Raw genomic sequence first — 20401 nt, 5'->3', positions numbered from 1 at the left:
GTTGGGTTCACTGGTCTATAACTCCCCAGGTCTCCTTAGTACCTATCTTTAAAATGGGGAACAATGTTTGCCCTTCAGCAGTCCTCCAGGAGTTCTCAACGATACTTGCTAATGGTGCTGAGATTGCCTCAGCTAGTTCCTTAAGTACCTAGGATGAGATTGGGGAATTAGATATGATTGTAACTCAGTAGCAACAGACTAATTCCTCTGGAAAAGTAAGAATAAGACCATGAGATCTCAGCAGGGACCGACTCAGAGATCCAAGGAGCCTGGAGGGAAGAGAGACTGTGGCTACTACAGATAGGGAGGGGGGAGCAGGACCCTCCAAGTCCCCAGAAGTTTCATTACCAACCTATGATGTCACCAAGCAAATGCACATTTATGCCAGGGAAGGGATCACCTCATGAGGACTGAGGAACAGAGGCTGTGGTCACAGTTTGTAGGGAAGACGGTGGGAGGGAGGGAGGCCCTGAACAGTGGAGAGAAGAATGAGAATCATCATATTTGAAAATATGTGAACTGAAAATGGACTCTGGTCAGAATTCTGACTCTGGTCAGAATGGAGTGCATGGTCTCCACCAACGGGGACAGGGCAGGGATTCTCTCACAACAGGCTCTAGATCCCCAAACCACACTTCCCTCCCACCCACTAACCACACCATCCCCACTTAACCTGGTGTCCCTTAGGCCATTCACAAATTCAGCCGACCCATTGCTCTTTAGGGGTGAAAAAATCCACGCCCCTAAGTGACACAATTAAGCTGACTTCACCCCCAGTTCAGACAGCGCTAGGTCAATGGGAGAATTCTTCCAGAAACCCCTAGTTAGCACGACTTGGGGAGGTGGATTGACTACGGTAATGGGAGAATCCCTCCCATCCCTCTAGTTCATGACTACACTGACGTGTGGTGGAGCTGGAGTGACTCCGTAATAACATGATGTCTGTTGTCCTGGATACTGGGATATTTACTGCATGAACACTTTGGTTTACTTCAATAGGGGGCTGGCAGGAAAAGAAGCAGAAAGGGAAGCAGCCTGGCTCAAGAGGAGTCACACCTTGGTAAACCCTTAAGGACTGTTAAGAGACAATGTCTGAATGATTAGCTTTGAGTATTCTACCTCCTAGCTCCAGCGATTGTACAGACTTGGCTTAGACGAACAGGACCAGAAGATCAAACTGACTGGAGCAGTTTAAAAAGGGACTCCCTTGGGGGGGAGGGGGGACACACAGGTGTTCTGGTGACAGTTTGGGGTAAGAGAGAGACAAGACGATCCCACTGGGGTATCTGAAGAACTTAGACCTGCCTCGCTGACCATCGTACGCACAGGCATGAAGACTGTTATTTTAAAATGCTTTTTACCCACCGCAAAATAAAACAGCCTTCTGAACACCATGTTTGTCTCTTTACACCACTGATCCCAGGCTCCCAATGGTGTCTGCACTCAGCCTGCCCTGTGGGGTTAGCACAGCTGGTACGCAGGGTATGCTGACCCAGGGCCTGGTCAAGGAGAGGGAGAACTGCAGAAACCATAGGCGTAATTTGACTTCTATATTTGGGGGAAGGCTCTATTCAAGCCAACAGGGCCGTGCGGGGGAGGGGGGGAGAGGGGGGTCAATTCTGTGCCTGCCACAGGGGCGCCATTTCAGATTGCGGGGGTAGAGTGGGAAAGGTGTAATTTTAACCGTGATTCCAGAGGCTACTTAGGCAACTGAAAACTCTGGTATTTTTGCAGATAATAACTTAGAAATCTCTGATAGGAGCACTGGATCCAATTCCTATATCTAGAAAGAAAATTAAATAAATATTAGACCCACTCAGCTCTAATACTAACATGTTCTGACATCTTGTGGCAAGTCAGTTATGGGACACTGTTGGCTTTAAAATTGTAATGTATATTCTTACTCAGATACGCTTACTGAAGTCTGAAGGGACCATCATGATCATCTAGTCTGAACCCCTGCACTTACAGGCCACAGAACCTCACTCACCCACTCCTGTAATAGACCCCTGAGCTCTGGCTGAGTTACTGAAGTCCTCAATTTGTGGTTTAAAGACAGCAAGTTAAAAATAATTAATAATTTAAACTAGTTTAAACCTGCACGTGACCAACACCCCATGCTGCAGAGGAAGCAAAATCCCCCCCACGGTCTCTGCCAATCTGTCCCGGGAGAAAATTCCTTCCCAACCACTAATATGGTGATCAGTTAGACCCTGAGCATGTGGGCAAGATACACCAGGAAGATACCTGGGAGAGAATTCTCTGTAGTAACTGTCTCCAGCCATTGGGGATTTTTATTACAGGCAGTTGCCAATGGGCCACACGCCATTGTAGGCAGTCCTGTCATACCATCCCCTCCATAAACTTATCAAGCTCATTCTTGAAGCCAGTTTGTTTTTTATGTCCCCACTGCTCCCCTTGGGAGGCTGCTCCAGAACTGCACTCCTCTGATGGTTAGAAACGTTCACTTAATTTCAAGCCTAAACTTGCTGATGGACAGTTTATATCCATTTGTTCTGGGGTCCACATTGGTGCTTCACTTAAATAACTTCTCTCCTTCCCCGGTATTTATCCCTCTCTGATGTATTTATACAGAGTAATCATATCTCCCCTCAGCCTTCTATTGGTTAGACTAAACAAGCAAAGCTCTTTGAGTCTCCTCTCATAAGGTAGGTTTTCCATTTCTCAGATCATCCTAGTAGCCCTTCTCTGCACCTGTTCCCATTTGATTTCATCTTTCTTAAATATGAGAGATCAAAATTGCACAGTACTCCAGATAAGATCTCACCAGTGCCTTTTATAATGGTAGTAACACTTCCCTCCTCTACTGGAAATACCTCGCCTGATAGATCCTAGGACTGCATTAGCCTTTTTCACAGCCACATCACATTGATGGCTCATAGTCATCCTGTGATTAACCAATACACCCAGCTTTTTCTCCTCCACTGTCACTTCCAATTGATAAGTCCCCACCTTATTGCAAAAATTCTTGTTGTTAGTCCCTAAATACTTGACCTTGCACTTTTCCATATTAAATATCATCGCATTTCTATTACTCCAGTTTACAAGGTCATCCAGATCTTCTTGTATGATATTCCAGTTCTCCATATTGGCAATACCTCCCAAATTTTGTGTCATCTGCGAATTTTATTAGCACACTCCCACTTTTTGTGCCAAGGTAGAAATAAAAATGTTAAATAATAGTGGTGCCAAGACCGATCTCTGAGGAACTCCACTAGTAACCTCCCTCCAGCCTGACAGTTCACCTTTTAGTATGACATGTTGTAGTCTTCCCTTTAACCAGTTCCTTATCCACCTTTCGGTTCTCATATTAATTCCCACCTTCTCCAATTTAACTAATCATAGAATCATAGAATATCAGGGTTGGAAGGGACCCCAGAAGGTCATCTAGTCCAACCCCCTGCTCAAAGCAGGACCGATCCCCGACTAAATCATCCCAGCCAGGGCTTTGTCAAGCCTGACCTTAAAAATATCTAAGGAAGGAAATTCCACCACCTCCCTAGGTAACGCATTCCAGTGTTTCACCACCCTGCTAGTGAAAAAGTTTTTCCTAATATCCAACCTAAACCTCCCCCACTGCAACTTGAGACCATTACTCCTTGTTCTGTCATCAGCTACCACTGAGAACAGTCTAGAGCCATCCTCTTTGGAACCCCCTTTCAGGTAGTTGAAAGCAGCTATCAAATCCCACCTCATTCTTCTCTTCCGCAGACTAAACAATCCCAGTTCCCGCAGCCTCTCCTCATAAATCATGTGATCCAGTCCCCTAATCATTTTTGTTGCCCTCCACTGGACTCTCTCCAATTTTTCCACATCCTTCTTGTAGTGTGGGGCCCAAAACTGGACACAGTACTCCAGATGAGGCCTCACCAACGTCAAATAGAGGGGAACGATCACGTCCCTCGATCTGCTGGCAATGCCCCTACGTATACATCCCAAAATGCCATTGGCCTTCTTGGCAACAAGGGCACACTGTTGACTCATATCCAGCTTCTCGTCCACTGTAACCCCTAGGTCCTTTTCTGCAGAACTGCTGCCAAGCCATTCGGTCCCTAGTCCGTAGCGGTGCATGGGATTCTTCCGTCCTAAGTGCAGGACTCTGCACTTGTCCTTGTTGAACCTCATCAGAAGGTGAATATATGAATAATTTCTCATATCAAATGCCTTACAGACATCCAGGCAGATTAGATCTACTGCATCTTCATAAATGATCTGGAGGATGGTGTGGATTGCACTCTCAGCAAATTTGCAGATGATACTAAACTGGGAGGAGTGGTAGATACGCTGGAGGGGAGGGATAGGATACAGAAAGACCTAGACAAATTGGAGGATTGGGCCAAAAGAAATCTGATGAGGTTCAATGAGGATAAGTGCAGGGTCCTGCACTTAGGATGGAAGAACCCAATGCACAGCTACAGACTAGGGACCGAATGGCTAGGCAGCAGTTCTGCGGAAAAGTACCTAGGGGTGACAGTGGACGAGAAGCTGGATATGAGTCAGCAGTGTGCCCTTGTTGCCAAGAAGGCCAATGGCATTATGGGATGTATAAGTAGGGGCATAGCGAGTAGATCGAGGGACGTGATCATTCCCCTCTATTCGACATTGGTGAGGCCTCATCTGGAGTACTGTGTCCAGTTTTGGGCCCCACACTACAAGAAGGATGTGGATAAATTGGAGAGAGTCCAGCGAAGGGCAACAAAAATGATTAGGGGTCTAGAACACATGACTTATGAGGAGAGGCTGAGGGAACTGGGATTGTTTAGTCTGCGGAAGAGAAGAATGAGGGGGGATTTGATAGCTGCTTTCAACTACCTGAAAGGGGGTTCCAAAGAGGATGGCTCTAGACTGTTCTCAATGGTAGCAGATGACAGAACGAGGAGTAATGGTCTCAAGTTGCAGTGGGGGAGGTTTAGATTGGATATTAGGAAAAACTTTTTCACTAAGAGGGTGGTGAAACACTGGAATGCGTTACCTAGGGAGGTGGTAGAATCTCCTTCCTTAGAGGTTTTTAAGGTCAGGCTTGACAAAGCCCTGGCTGGGATGATTTAACTGGGAATGGGTCCTGCTTCGAGCAGGGGGTTGGACTAGATGACCTTCTGGGGTCCCTTCCAACCCTGATATTCTATGATTCTATGATCTTCTTTGTCTAAAAAATCAGTTCTCCAAATCTATAATTACTTTCTATCATTTAGACTTTGTCTACACCACACAGCTTTTAGCTAAAAGCCATGCAGTGTAGCTGCTATTTGTCAGCAGGAGAAAGCTCTCCCGACAACAAAAAACATTCACCCCTCATGAGTGGAAGCAGCTTTGTCCGCAGGACGACAAAGCGCTGTTCACACCAGCATCTTTTTGTTGGTAAAACTTCTGTTATTCGGGGGGAGGGAGGGGGGTGCGCGGGGGAAGGGATTAACACCCCTGAACGACAAAAGTTTTGCAGGCGAAGTTCCAGTGTAGACAAAGCCTTAAGCTACTTGCTTTTTGCAGTTCACCAAGTTTGGAACAGATCATTTAACTTTAGGAAACATTCTAACAGCCCTTTCTTATCTTAATCACCTGTTAATCACTCTGTTTATAAACAAAATTCTGACTCCCTGTCTCAGGGGTACAAGCTGGGAGCAGCACATCTCCTGTCTCCTCTGCGGGACTCATCGCATTGCACACTCAGGGTGCCTGCCTGCGGCTTGCAGTTTTGTTTTTTTTTGGGGGGGGGGAGCAACGCCCTCCCAGACCCCTCCCCCCTCAAACTCCACCTATGGCAGAAATCCACTCCAAGAGATGGAAAGGCATGAGGCTCACACCTTGGGGGGTGGGGGGGCTCAGACATACTGGGAAGGGGACAGAGATAAAGCTAGCCCTGTGACTCACTAGGACACCCACTCCCCTTCTTCCCACTACCCTCAGCCCTCCCTGCTGCGTGGTACTGCAGGGTCACCAGCAGCCCATCAATATATCCCCTCCACAGCTCCCCCTTTTGCCAAGGACCGCTGATAGGAACGTCACACTGTCTTTTATCACTGGATGGGCCCAGCTGACTTCCACATGCTCCATGCATTTGGGAAGTGATTACAGCAGAGCGCCAGCTTGGACACTCTTATGGTCAGCACTGCTTTCAGTTTAAACGTTGACTGATCTAACAGCTCTGAAATCCACATGTGTGCTCAGATTGTCTTGGCATTTGCTATTCTCTATGGGCATGCAGGACATAGTTAGTGGTTCAAATTTGGGGTTATTTGAACAAGGAGTTCCCTAGATTCTCCCCCAGGTCTCCCCCCAAAAGAACCTTTTTATGAAGCCTCCTTGTTTTACAACCTTTTAAACACATCTAAGATGAAACTATGCCGTTTATTGCCCCCTGACTTACCTCAGTCACTTGGCATTTATCTCAGCTAGTACCTGGTAACCTCCAGTATTGCCTTGATTACAACTGTTTTGGGAACCAAATACATGAGCATTTTGCCTAGTTCAAAGTCACTTATGGTGGAACTCTCTCCCCAGGTTATCTGAGATAATACTGACCTAAATAACTGAACAAAGCTGTGATTATATCCCATTAGTTGCAGAGTGTGGGGTGTGCAGACATTCACCATCTCAGACTAGAGATTTAAAACCACACCTTGTTTCCTTGGTAGCATATCCCAGAACTGGGAGCATTCTCTCCAGTTGACTGAGCTGCATTTGAACTTTCCCCATGAAACCTTGGAGGGGTGAGGAAGAAGCAAAAGTAAAGGGAGAAATGACTATTTAAGCAAATGGTCATCTGAATCAAAGTCCCCAGTAAATCTGAACTACATTCTGCCAGTTTTCAGAGGAGCAGCCGTGTTAGTCTGTATTCGCAAAAAGAAAAGGAGGACTTGTGGCACCTTAGACACGAACCAATTTATTTGAGCATGAGCTTTCGTGAGCTACAGAAGTGAGCTGTAGCTCACGAAAGCTCATGCTCAAATAAATTGGTTAGCCTCTAAGGTGCCACAAGTCCTCCTTTTCATTCTGCCAGTTGTGTGACCAAACAGCCTTCAGGAAAGAGAAAAATCTACATCTCACAGAGGTATAAGACATTTTCCATTTCGGATAGAATGAGATTCTAGAGCATGTTACATCTGATGTCTCAGAATGAGAACCACAGATTTTCACGTTGCATTTTCCTCTGATCCACTGAAACCTGATTCACTCAGCGCTCTCCTTATTATTGTGTTGTGTTATTTACAAAAGTTTTAGCATCATGATAATGGTTTGTCTAGACTAGGAAAAGTCAGGGAGGTTAGGACAGGTTGAGGGAAAACATGTTAGCTACCCAGTCTATTGTACTTGGGTCATCTCAGCGCAGAAAACAGAGTTGTGATTTTAGATAGCTCACTCAAGCAGGCTAACTGCAAAAAATGCTAATGCAGACAAGGCCCACATAGATTTTAACATAATGCAGCTAACTGAGGTCATTTGTGATCCCAACACCTGGGGCTGATGCACATTCCTAGTAAGATGGACTCATACTCCCATGACTCAGAACAAAGCAGGTCTTTGGGGATTCACCCCAAAAGGGGTAGCTGCAAAAAGCAGAACCGCACAACTCATCTGGGGGAGCTGAGACACAGTGACGTAAACGGCACTAACAGCCTTAAAGGCCACGTGTGGGAAGTACCAACAATATTAAAAAAAAAATGTATGTTTTGCCAGCCCTAAACAAGGATTTTATGGTTTTTATCTCCCTGGTGGATTCTCTGTTTATAAATAAGGCGCGACTCCAACGGAAGCTTTTCCTGCACTCACAGCATTCATAGGGTCTCTGTCTCCTGTGGATCCTCTGATGTCTCCTCAGGTCTGAGCAGTAAATGAAGGCTTTTCCACACTCACAACATTCATAGGGGCTCTCGTCTGTGTGGGTTTTCTGGTGTCTAATAAGGTCCGAGCGCCGAGTGAAGTTTTTCCCACACTCACAGCATTCATAGGGTCTCTCTCCCGTGTGGATTCGCTCATGGTGAATGAGGTGTGAGCGTCTACTGAAGTTTCTCCCGCACTCAGGGCAAATGTGTTTCCTCTTTCCCCTGAGGATTCTCTGCTGGGCTGTGGTTTCCTGGAGGTCCTTGTGATTTTCCTCACAATTGATGGATTTGCCCATTTTCTCTCCTGGCTGGTTTCCCTGCTGCCTCTTCTCGTGACTCCTGGACACATCCCCTTTCGTTCTTTGTGATACTTCCCAGCGCAGTTCCACAGGCTCAGCATCTTCCTGCTGTGGATTCTGCTCCCCGTTCTCACTCACCATCCCACCAGCTCCTGACACACAGAGAGAAACTTCAGAAGCAGGAATGGAAAAGGGGAGAGGAAACCCAGGGTAAGTGCTGGAGAGAAGAGGGAAATATCAGAAAATGAATTTCCCCAAACCCTTCCCCAAAGGGGAAAGAGGAAGGGATCAATTCTGACTCCATAACCCATCCAAACGCTCAGCATGAAGGGAGGTTAGGAAGGGAGCTATTGCCAGGAGTCGCTCAGGATGGGAAGGAAGCCATGAGCGATTATCTGCCCTGAGGATATGACACCTGCTGGGGGACAACCCAGAACTCAAAGAGCTCTCAAGGGCTGGATAGGGAATTCCAGCTGTTTTCTTCAGGCCCAGACAGTATCTGAGTTGCTCTAATGACTCCTCACCTGTGCAGGTTTCTCTCAGAAGCTCTCTTTCTTCAGAGCCCTGGAGATCTGAGACCCACAGCTCTTCCTCTCGTTCCAGCTGGGACATCACCTCAGGTTTGGAAACTGGTAACCCTGCTCAGATGAAGGAAAACAAGTGAGATCAGATGAATTCCTGGGACACGTGTCACATAGAGCATGGCCTTTTTTAACCCCTACTTGTTTTAAAGCACTGAAATTCTGGAACTAGCTGTCCAGGTAAGGTGCCAGACACTCTGCCTATAAGGGGATAAACTCTCCACCGCTCTGCTCCAGACATTCCTGATCAAAGGGGCTCCTAAAACCCAGTAACTCCATATCATAGAAAGCCATGGGGAAATCACCTTGGAACTGATTCCTACTGACAGAGAGACCCAAGGGCTATGAGACTGTCACAAGGAAACTGGAGCTGGCGAGAATGGGCTGGCGGAGCTCAGCGCAGTTAAAGGGATATCACTGTGTGTGGTATGCCAGGGGTGTTAGTTATCAGGAAAGCACATGCTGAGAGTTAGGGAATACAGTGAGTCAGATGTAATGGAAAGGAGTATGAAAATCCCCCAGTGTATGGTGAAGGTTATAAAGTGACAGAACCATGGAAACGCAGGGCAGAAAGGGACTTCAAGAGGTCATTTAATGCAGCCCATGCACTGAGGCAGGACCAAGTACACCTAGACCATCGCTGATAGGTATTTGTTTAAGCCAGTGGTTCTCAACCTGCAGTTCCCAGGCCGTTTGTGGCCCAATCAGCACACAGCTGGAGCCCATGTGACATCCTCAGGGCCATAGAGGTAGTATATATATTGTGCGGATGCAACCCACATAACACAGAGAGCTGCCTATGAGGCCCACGATGGTAAATAGGTTGAGAACCACTGGTCCAAGCTGTTCTGAAAAGCTTCCAATCACGGGGATTCCACAATCTACCTTGGACTCTTGTTTCAGAGCTTAGCTACCCTTGTAGTTACAGGTTTTTCCCAAATGGTAAACCTATATTGCCCTTGGTGCAGATTAAGATTGAATATGATCTTTCAACCAGCTGTGCCGCTGTAAGGTCTCCCATGTAGAGCTCTCCTGCTGGTAAAATAAAACCAACCTCAACAAGGGGCAGCAGCTTTGTTGGCAGGAGCGTGTCTCTCACAGACAAAGCGCTGTCCCCCCCGGCGCTTTTTGTCGGTAAAACTTTGGTCGGTAAGGGGGTGTATTTTTCACACACCTGACCGACAAAAGTTTTACTGCCAAACGTGAAGTGTAGACATAGCCTCTTTAAGTATCTGTAACAAGGGGAACAATGTTTGCCCTTCACCAGTTCTCTGGGACCTCACCTGTCCTCCATGGGATAATTCTCAAGAACTCCATGGGAGTTCTCAACGATAATTGCTAATGGTGCTGAGGTTACCTCAACTAGTTCCTACTGCAAAATAAAACAGCCTTCTGCACACCAAAGGAGCATTTGTCACTGTACACCACTGATCTCAGGCTCCTAAAGGTGTCTGCACTCAGCCTGATCTGTGGGGTAAGCACAGCGGGTATGCCGGGTATGGTAGCCCGGGGCCCGGTTGAGGAGAGAGAGAACTGCAGAAATCCACTCCAGGAGATGGAAAGGCATGAGGCTGACAACTTGCTGAGGGGGCCACTTAGAGATACTGGGAAGGGGACAGAGGTGTAGCTAGCTCTGTCACTCACTAGGACACCCATTCTTTCTCCACACCACTCATGATTTTATACACATTTAGCATATCCCCCCTTAGTTGTCTCTTTTCCAAGATGAAAAGTCCCAGTTTTATTAATCTCTCCATTCCATTATTAATCTCTCCATTCCAAGCCATTCCATACCCCTAATCATTTTTGTTGCCCTTTTCTGAACTTTTTCCAATTCCAGTATATCTTTTTTAAGATGGGGCGACCACATCTGCACGCAGTATTCAAGATGTGGGCGTAACATGGATTTTTATAGAGGCAACATGATATTTTGTGTCCTATTATCTATCCCTTTCTTAATGATTCCCAGTATTCTGTTGGCTTTTTTGACTGCCGCTGCACACTGAGTGGATGTCTTCAGAGAACTATCCACAATGACTCCAAGATCTCTTTCTTGAGTGGTAACAGCTAATTTAGACCCCATAATTTTAGATGTATAGTTCGGATGATGTTTTCCAAATATGTATAGTTGAGAATATGTTTTCCAGCTCTCACAGTATTTAGCTGTCTCTAGGAGACATGCTGTGGCCAGTACAGCAGTAACTGTTGTACAGGAGGTCTGATTACGTGACCGGACTTCTGGCCTTTTAATGTATGAATCTATAATAGCTCTGAGGAAGGACTAAAAGAACATGACATTGTTTGTGTTGTGTGCCACAGACTGGAATACCAGCACTGATCTGCATGGACTCTGTCAGCTGTAGCTGTAATTGGACGGTGGAGGAATTAGTTGGAGCAGCTTTGCAGAGCTGTGACTGTGATATGAAGAGAGGTGCATGTGAACCTTGAAGGACCAAGTTTGCCTCATTTCAGTGATGTGTTGCAGGCTGTGTCAGCAAATGCGCACAAGGGTGTGTTCTTGCCATGAGGGTTGTCAGCACTCCGGTGGCGTACATGCCAGTTCTGTCCAGGGCTCAGTTAGGGGTTGTCATAACCATACAGCTAAGGGTAGCCTAGAATTCCTCCTTACTTGTAAGGGGTTAAGAAGCTCAAATAACCTGGTTGGCACCTGACCAAAAGGACCAATGGGGAAAGAAGATACTTTCAATCGGGGTGGGGGGGGGTTGGTGTGTGTGTGTGTGTGTGTGTGTGTGTGTGAGAAGAGAAATTGGTTAGTCTCTAAGGTGCCACAAGTACTCCTTTTCTTTTTGCGAATACAGACTAACACGGCTGTTACTCTGAAATTTGTGCTCTTTGTTTGTGTGTTTTCTCTTGGGACTGAGAGGGCCAGGCAGAAATCCATCTCCTCCAAACAATCCTGAGCGAGTCCCTAATATTACAAAAATAGTAAGTAAAGCCAGGCAAGGCGTGTTAGGATATCTTTTGTTTTAGCTTGTGAATTTTCCCTTTGCTGTAGGGAGGTTTATTCCTGTTTTTTGTAACTTTGAAACTAAGCCTAGAGGGAGTTCCTCTGTGATTTTGAATCTTTTGTTACCCTGTAAAGTTATCTTCCATCCTGATTTTACAGAGGTGATTCTTTTACCGTTTCTTTAAATAAAACTCTTCTTTTAAGAACCTGATTGATTTTCAGCATCCTCAAGACCCAGGGGTTTGGGTCTGTGATCACTTGTAACCATTTGGTTAGGATATTATGCTCAAGCCTCCCCAGGAAAGGGGGTGTAAGGGCTTGGTGGGATATTTTGGGGGAATAGGAACTCCAAGTGGTCCTTTCCCTGAACCTTTGTCTAAATTACTTTGTCTAAATTACCGTCCGTCCAAGGACAAATAGAGATTTGTGTCTTGGGGAAGTTTTAACCTAAGATGGTAGAAATAAGTTTAGGGGGTCTTTCATGTGGGTCCCCACATCTGTACCCCAGAGTTCAGAGTGGGGAGGGAACCCTGACAGGGGTACATGAAGGCAATGGCTCAGAAGGAATTCTCAGGGACTGGGGGTAAAGAGGTAGAAACATTTTGCAAGTTGGAGATGGTTTGAGTGGAGTGGGCTCAGTGTTCAAGTGTTGGCCAGGGGTGTAGGCAGCTTCTGTTCTTTATGACAAACCTTCACCTGAGTTTTGCCTTATCATACAGAAGATGTTAGATTTTGTGCTATACAGCTCCTGTGCTCTGCTCCCAAAGTATTCTCTAGCAGCAGAGGGTAGAAAGCTAGTGTGTGTGTCACTGGCATGTCAGGGTGTTGCTGAAACTGGGAAGAGTTAAGGTTGTATTATGGAGATGATGTCAACTTTACCTCTTCATTTCCCCTTCTAAGAACCAAGGGAAAGAAATCCTTACCCAGCGTGGTCACCGTCTCATAGTTCTCCTGCATGACATCCCAGTAGAGGTCTCTCTGAGCAGGGTCCAGCAGAGCCCACTCTTCTCTGGTGAAGTACACAGCCACCTCCTCGAAGGTCACCAGACCCTAAAAAAAACAAGAGTCCCTCACTCAGCACCTGCTACCCCAGTCACAACCCACTACTCACAGGGAAGCAGGGCCAATCAAATGGAAGCTCTGGGAGGCAGTCAGCAGAGTCCGACCTGCACCCTCTGAGGAGGCATCAGGGTGAGGGGAGAAAGCGAGTCCCTCATCCCTCCCAGCAGACAGAGGGGAGCAGGATATTCTCATGCCTCACACACCTATGAGTCAGAGACCGATATAGGGGATGGAGCCCTTTGAGGGGAATCCAAATACCCTCCTCACTGCCAGCAGCTGGATGTGAGGGGATGGGGCACCTGCCCTAAGCCCAACCGGTGGGTGCCCCCTTCATATCTCATAGGAGCCATTGGTTAGTAGGTTCCAGCTTCAGCACTGGCAGTCTGATAATTTCCCCAGCCCTGTCCAGGCGGGCGTTTCCCTGTTCCGTAAATAGGCCAATTTCCTCCCTCAACCCCAATGGATCTGTTCCTAGAATGTGAGCCTCAGGTTAAACAAGTCCCAGCAGGTTTGTCACACTCTGTCCTCCTCTTTTTCTCCACCCTGTGGATTTCCTGCCCCCTCCCACCTCCAAACTAAACTCCCCAGAAGCTCCCATCTCCTATGTGTTTACTGCCCCTCACAGTCCAGAGGGAACTCATGAGCAACTCTCTCATAATCCCTACCTGAGCCAGCTCCACAGCAGCCATTTCCCTTCCACATCCCCTGGGAGGCTGGGCCCATCTGGAGTGAAACGTGGATGTTGTTCTGCAGCCTGCCAGGGTGAGAAGGGGGATTGGAGAGATTTCAGAACTGGCTTTAGATAATTTCACAGCACGTTCCCCCAAGCTCTTTCCCTGCAGAGAAATGTTCTAGGCTCTCCTACAGGCAAAATACTCAGTTGCTTTATTGCAGTGCAGACCCGAGCCTTCCCACCAGGGCTAAACCCACGGAGAACCTTTAACACCCGACATGGTCCCCGAGGGCAGCACATTCCCCTGGCAGGGTGGGATCCAGACAGAGGCAGGGACTGGACAAAATCTGTCCAGTGCTGAGACAGAAACTGGGTATGAGTAGGTCTGGGCGCTTGTGACCTCTCTCCCCACTTAGTTCTCCTCAGTTTCTCTCTCCCCTCCCTCTACCGAGGTGACTTGGTTACTGTCTATTCATGGTGGCCTTCACTATCCAACAAGTGTTAATGAAATTTTGGATCCAATCTTTGTGCTTCATCCTCATCTCTGCTAACCCCGGTTGGGTTTCAGTCTCTCTGGCTATGACACAGACACACCAGGGAAAGGGTCACTGGGCCCAGCTGCAAGCTGCCCTATTTCACAGCTGGGATTCTAAAGTAAGGAAAAGATTTTTGAAATGGGGGTTTTATGGGACTTCATTGTCCTTTGGCTCAGTCCATATCTTGTATAGCTGCTAACTGCTCATTCACAGTAGGTCCATACACACAGTAATACCCTCTTCCCATTCATAGCCAATAGGGATATAAGATAATGAATGATCTAGTCTGCTGTTTCTCAAGCAGTGGTTCACAACCCCAAGCGGCTTGCGACCGACCATCAGATATTATCTGTTTTGTTACGATCTAAAGGAAAGAAAGTCTCATTCTCCCACTTCCTGCCACTTTTAAACTTCAAGGTCAACTATTCTCTGTCAGCCTCATGAGACACACACACATCCAAGTCATGTAGGCTCAGCTTTTATACACGTTTTATTCTTACTGTCACAGTAAACGTAAGGGATTGGACCAAAAAAAAAAAAGGGGGGGGTCACCAATGGGGAAAGTGTGAGAAACACTGACGCACTCTAGCAGCTCCCTTCTCATTCACAATGATCCCAGATGCAATCTAGGGCTCTCTTCCCCTTCACAGCCAGTCTGAACACAGAAGACCAGCCCCATCTCTCATTCAGGGTCAGTCTCTAGTCAGGGTACAGCTGGGCTCCACCCCCTCCTCATTCCTGAAACTCAGCTGCCCCCATGTGACCATGTTCAGTCACTCATTAAAGCTGTCAGATTGTTCAGTGACTGGATGTTTCGTCTTTGTCTCACCCTATTTCACATCAGTCAGAGTGTTGCTCCTCTCCCCACAGGGAAACACACCCAAGATCAGGATTTACTTTGAATCCCCTTCAGATGCCACAGCAGGAGTGAATGGGGCAGTCACGAGGCTCACCCTGTTTCACACTGTTCAACAGCTTCCAGGTACACTAACATGGTGATTGGTCTGAAATCTCTGCATAGCCCATCAGAGACAGAAACGTACCTGTGTCACTCCCCAGCTCCAGTCGCAGAGTCTCTAGGGGAAGGAGAGGATGGGAGAGGTGAGAATTCAGGCCCTGGCATTCACGGGGTTGTTCCTAGTGGTTTTTAAGGTAACTACTGTTTACTATGAGATGGTGACACAGACCGCTGCAGACAGAGCAAGCCCCACAGGATACTCCCCTGGGGAAAGGTGACTCGCTGAGCTGGACTGTGAAATGGAGCTCAGGATCAGTAACATTGCTAGATCCCCGACTCCTCCCCAGGGCAATTCAATCTAACCACAGGAGATGCCACCCCAGACTGCAATTCACCTTTGAATCCCTGCAGCACCTCTTGCAGGATGGCACTTTTCAGAGAGAAATCGCAGAGCCTCTTCTCCAGCTCCACAAACCCCGGCTCTGGCTTCTGAAACTTCCTGTCCTCCCTGCTAAGAAAAGCAGGAGGGAAGAGAAATGGGCCCCAGCCCCAGAAGTCCCCAAACTCCAGGAAACCTGGAACTGAGCTTTGTAGCCTAAAATGATCACGGTTCTGGTGAGTCACCTGCCCTCAGCCCTGTGCTCTCCATGGGCCCAGAGAGAAAGGACATGAGGAGGAATGGAGACAGGTTGGGAGCTTTCTCTGGGACACTCTCCTTGCCTGGCGAGCTGAGTGACCTCCCACACTGGGTTACTCCGGTAACAAGGGGCACTGGCACTGGGATTATGGGGAAAGTGAGGAGACATGGACTAAAGAGTGGGCGTCTCTCATACTCACTGAGGCCCCAGATGGAGGCCAGGTCTTCAGCAGGGAATGAGCCTGGGCCCTTTAATGCCAAGAGCTCTGACCCTTCAACAGAAGCCGTAACCCTGGGGTGTCCAGCCTATATGGTGAAGATGGCCATATTCCACTTCCTGTTATGGTCAGTGGGCCATGACATCAATTTAGGACTCTGTACACTGCTCCATTCCTGGCAGGACACCACCTGCTCTCAATGGGAGACCCACATACCAAGGTCAAGGTGAGAGTCTACCCTTTGTATAGGAAATAAACTTTTGAGTTAGTATCACTCAGTGGGAACATACCCCCTCCCATACCTGCTAGGGCTCCTGCTATTTCTACTCTTTATTTCCCTTCCTTTCCACCCTCCTTTCTCTATTTCTCTTTTTTGTCTTTGTATCTCCCCTCTGTTCTGTCCTTCCTACAGAAACTCCCTGTTCCCACCCCTAAAGGGCTTCACTTCCACCCCCTCCCCATTCCACCTGCTAGAGTGATCAGCCATGGAATATTGAATGTTAACATTAAAGTGGCATCATTTCAGTTGACACGCCAATAGGATTAACGGAGGACGGGGGGAGTTCACAGCCGTCTGAGCCACGGCTTTAGGCCGATGCTGCATCAGACAGACAACAGTGTGTCCATTTGCATTTGGGAGGGTTTCTTTGCAACCATGAAGAGTAGAAACTTACTATAAAATTGAAAGCTGAGTTTCTGCACAGTGTGAATATGTGATGTGGCCACATAAACAGATCAGACGGGCAGGGTCTGGCCCATACGTCTGACAGCGCTGGTGTGACCTCATTAGCTGTCAGATAGTAACAGATTCTTCCCCCTGGTGAAGCAGCCACTAGTGGAGATGTGGTCACGGGCACGAACACTGCAGGGGCAGGGGGAAGCTCCAGCTTTAGTGCAGTTCCCAAGCATAACTGAGCACCGGGGGGGAAGAGGGAGGAGGGAGGAGAAGAGTGAAATGGAGCCAGGGACTTACCTGCTCCCAGTGCTTCCAGCACCCTGAGAGGGAGAGAAAGGAGATGCAGTCAGGTGGGGTGTCCAAGGCTGGGGAGACCTCCTGCTCTGCAGGGCAGTCACCATTGGAGTCTTGGGTGTTTGGAGACTTTCAGACACTCAAATTCATGTCCGGAGAGCAGCTGCCACCCCCCAGGGATCCCTGCTGGGACGTCGTCATCGGGGAAAGTTTCTGCCCATGCACTTTACAAGGAAGAAAATATGCATCTGCCTGGAAAGTGAAATTCCCACTAGTGCTGAGAGTCCCTCAAGCACCCTACTCCTTAAACCCATTCACCTGGGGTGTTGTGGGGCCTTACGCTCAGTACCAGCGTTCCCTCTAAGCTGGGCGGCCATGCGAGAGTCAATCAAGTACCGCACACTTGATTAGTAGAGCCGCGCACATCCAGCGACTTGTGTTTAGGTGCCCCTCTGCCCACTGCCATGCTTCTCCTGCCCTCTGCCTTGGAGCTCCTGGCCAGCTGCTCCCGGGACCCCCCTGCACTGGTGCTCTCTCTCGCCCTCTCGCACACTGTCTCTTTCACACTCACCTCCCAACATATACTTGTGTTATTGTTGTTGTTACTTCTTGGTACTTCCTGCAATGCACATATATTCTCTATAATTTTATTCTTTCAAAGTGCTGTTATTTTAGTTTTTTGACTGGTCTATGCAATGCATAATTTTTATTTCTCTCTTATGCTTAAATTTAATTCTTTGAGTAGTAAGTTCTAAAATGCCTAACCTGTCCTAGCTGAAGTAATTATCCCTATGGTAACTTTTTAAAAATATATAGTACATCAAGGTTTTTTGTTTCTACTGGTGGCGCACATCCGCACATTACCTCGATATCGGTACACAAAACAAAATTCATTCCACACATGGATGGAAAAAATTAGAAGGACCATTGCTCAGGACGTTGGCATGGCAGGGAAGGGATGTCACACTCAAGCCCAAATGCATTTAGACATGTACAAGGCATTTACTGTGTGACCTTGGTCAGAGCTCTGCCCCTCTCCCTCTCCCCCATGCCTCACTTTCCCCATTGTAAAATAGGGACCTTGCCCTGACCCCCTCCCTCCCCCCTTTGCAAAGAGCTTTGGGGTCGAGGGCTAAGATGCTCCTGAAGAAACACTGCATATTATCATTGCAATAACATGGTCTGACCTGCAGGGATTGGCTCAGCGGCTGCTGCCCCTTCTCTCTTCCTCTCTCACTGACCGCAGAAATCTCTCTGGAAAGTTTGCAGAGGCCCTGATCCCTTCTCTGGACAATGGCTCTCTCTAGCTCTTCCAACTGGGACAGCAGCAGCTGCTCCTGCTCCTCCAGAAACCCCTGCAGCTCCTTCCATTCCCAGACGATCTTCTGCTTCTCGACTTCCATCTGTTTCTTCAATCACAGAGAAAGGGCAGATCAGTCACAAGCGAGAACCATAAATGTGCCTCTTGCAGATGGAGGAGTTATTTACCAGAATCAGGGTGGATTTGATTTAAATCAAATTCATTTAAATCATGATTTAAATCAGTAGTCATGAAGACTCGATTTAATCATGGATTTCTACATAAAAGTACATTCTTTTTGGTTGTTGTAACCTTAATACATATTCTTCACAACTCAGAGATAGACGTAGGTTTCATTTTTAGAAGGTACACACTATACATTTTAAGGTGATGTATTTTGAAAACTTTTCACGTCAGTTTTACAGCTATATCAGAAAATGAATGATTGTTTGGTTATTTCATTTACCAAAGGTAATTGAAGCAGATATTTATGAAGTCATTGGGAAGTGAACTATCTCCAAATTCAACTGGTTAATCATTAAATATTTGAAGGATTTTCTTGCCATGCTGTATTAGGAGGAGAATGTCACCAGACAGACATTTAAATTATTTTATTTAACTATTTCTCACCTCTATATATTATTTATTTATTTTAAAACATTTTTGCTGTTCACAAGCACATTATCTCTGGAGACACAAATCCACAGTTTGAGAACTGCAAAACTAAGCATCTGTGATGGTATCTTTGAGACTGAGCACTGAGTCCCATTGGGTAGATAGAAAGATTAACCTAAATAATCTATACAGGGGCCCCTGGAACCCCATAAAATTGGGTCCCTAATCCATGAACTATTGGAACTCATTTATAAAACTTTTCTTAAACATTACATGAATATATTGTCTCATACTATAGAATTAGAATTTATAATCCCTATTCCATGATGAGATATCTTTGAGCTATAATGTATCTATCTTTAGATAGGTTTTTTCCTCAAAAAGCATTTTATCAAAAAAATCCAATTTAAAAAAAAATAATTAAAAAATCATTGATTTTTATCCACCCTGACCAGAACACAGGATCTCCTGCAGTGGGTGATGGGAAATTCATTTAGGCCAGGGAGGGATCAGGGCAGGGATGAGTTGTACATCGCTACCAGAAGAGACTTTTCTCCCCAAAAATCTCATCAGATTGCCCTGGGCCAAACTCTCCATCTCTGCAGCCCACGTTTCATCTCCTTCCTCCCCATCTCCCCTAACTGCTATAAAGGAGCTGTAACATCCAGACAGCCTGTGGGCAGGGTCTCTGGGTTGACACACAGACTCACACTTTCCTGCACAGCAGCTTCTTGCACCCCAAGGACATCATGTTACTCACCTGCCTGACCCTGCATGCTCCCTGGGCTCCAGTGGGGATGGTTTCCTGGCAGGACGGGCCCTGCGTTCACAATGTCACTCAGGGCACTGTGAGCCCAGGCAAACCTGAGGGGCAGGGGGCACTTACCAGCAGCTCCTCACTTTGCCACTTCTCCTCGGCTACTTCTCTCTCTTTTCGCAGAGGGGCCAGACACTCTTCTGGTGCCATCTGGAAGAAGAAGGGGAGAGGGTTACAAACTGCTACAAATGGCCTCACAACTGCGAGACTTCAAAGCCCAGCCTGCCCTGAAGATGCTGAAGCGGAGTCCCTGGGATCCACTTAGACTGTTTTTTTCCAGGCAGGTCTAGTTCAACCACAGCAAGGAAGATCCAAGAGGGGCTGGTGAAAGGGGGAGCGTGTTTTCTCTCTAAAACATAGGACCCCTTGGTGAACATCCCCCCGGCCACACCCACATCCCTAACAATTAACTTCAGACATTCCCCCCACTTCCCCAGCTGCCACCCCCAACCCTGCCCAAGTGCTGGATCTAAACACACCCCCCCCAATATCCCCCAATCCCCAGCTCTGATCCCCACACACTGACACACTCCAAACAGCCCCAGCCCTTCCTCACAGCCCGGCTCTGACCCCCAGACAGTGGTGAGCTGGAGCCGGTTCGCACCGGTTCGCTAGAACTGGTTGTTAAATTTAGAAGCCCTTTTAGAACCGGTTGTTCCGCAAGAGAGAACCGGTTCTAAAAGGGCTTCTAAATGTAACCAGCCAAAAGTGGCGCCTTAGGCGCCGACTCCATGGATGCTCCAGCCTTGGAGCACCCAAGGGGAAAATTCGGTGGATGCAGAGCACCCACCGGCAGCTCCCGGCCCCAGCTCACCTCCGCTCCACCTCCGCCCCTGAACGCGCCGCCCCGCTCTGCTTCTCCGCGCCCCCCTCCCCCCGGTTTCCCACGAATCAGCTGTTTGTGTGGGAAGCCGGGGCGGGCTGAG

General features: G+C 47.5%; 1 protein-coding gene across 5 annotated transcripts in view; it reads right to left on the bottom strand.

The window, feature by feature from the left end:
* Positions 1–20401, bottom strand: part of LOC140898799 (uncharacterized) — a 35727-nt gene that overhangs the window by 14138 nt on the left and 1188 nt on the right. The window contains exons 2-10 of one of the 5 annotated variants that reach the window (XM_073313229.2): positions 19545–19625; positions 17931–18152; positions 16747–16769; positions 15314–15429; positions 15004–15036; positions 13417–13505; positions 12613–12739; positions 8665–8778; positions 7789–8310 (exon numbers count right to left, since the gene is read on the bottom strand). In XM_073313229.2, coding sequence (XP_073169330.2) covers positions 7789–8310; positions 8665–8778; positions 12613–12739; positions 13417–13505; positions 15004–15036; positions 15314–15429; positions 16747–16769; positions 17931–18152; positions 19545–19625 — 1327 coding nt within the window. Of the gene's footprint in view, positions 1–7788; positions 8311–8664; positions 8779–12612; positions 12740–13416; positions 13506–14789; positions 14980–15003; positions 15037–15313; positions 15430–16447; positions 16714–16746; positions 16770–17930; positions 18153–19544; positions 19626–20401 lie in introns of those variants that run through there. The other 4 variants (XM_073313231.2, XM_073313230.2, XM_073313234.2 and 1 more) reach the window with 4 other exon arrangements.

Source organism: Lepidochelys kempii, chromosome 15 (genome assembly GCF_965140285.1).
Source record: "Lepidochelys kempii isolate rLepKem1 chromosome 15, rLepKem1.hap1, whole genome shotgun sequence".
In the NCBI taxonomy this organism is placed as follows: Eukaryota; Metazoa; Chordata; order Testudines; family Cheloniidae; genus Lepidochelys; species Lepidochelys kempii.
Note: the sequence above shows the minus strand (reverse complement) of the source record. Positions and strands in the feature narration are given on the sequence as shown.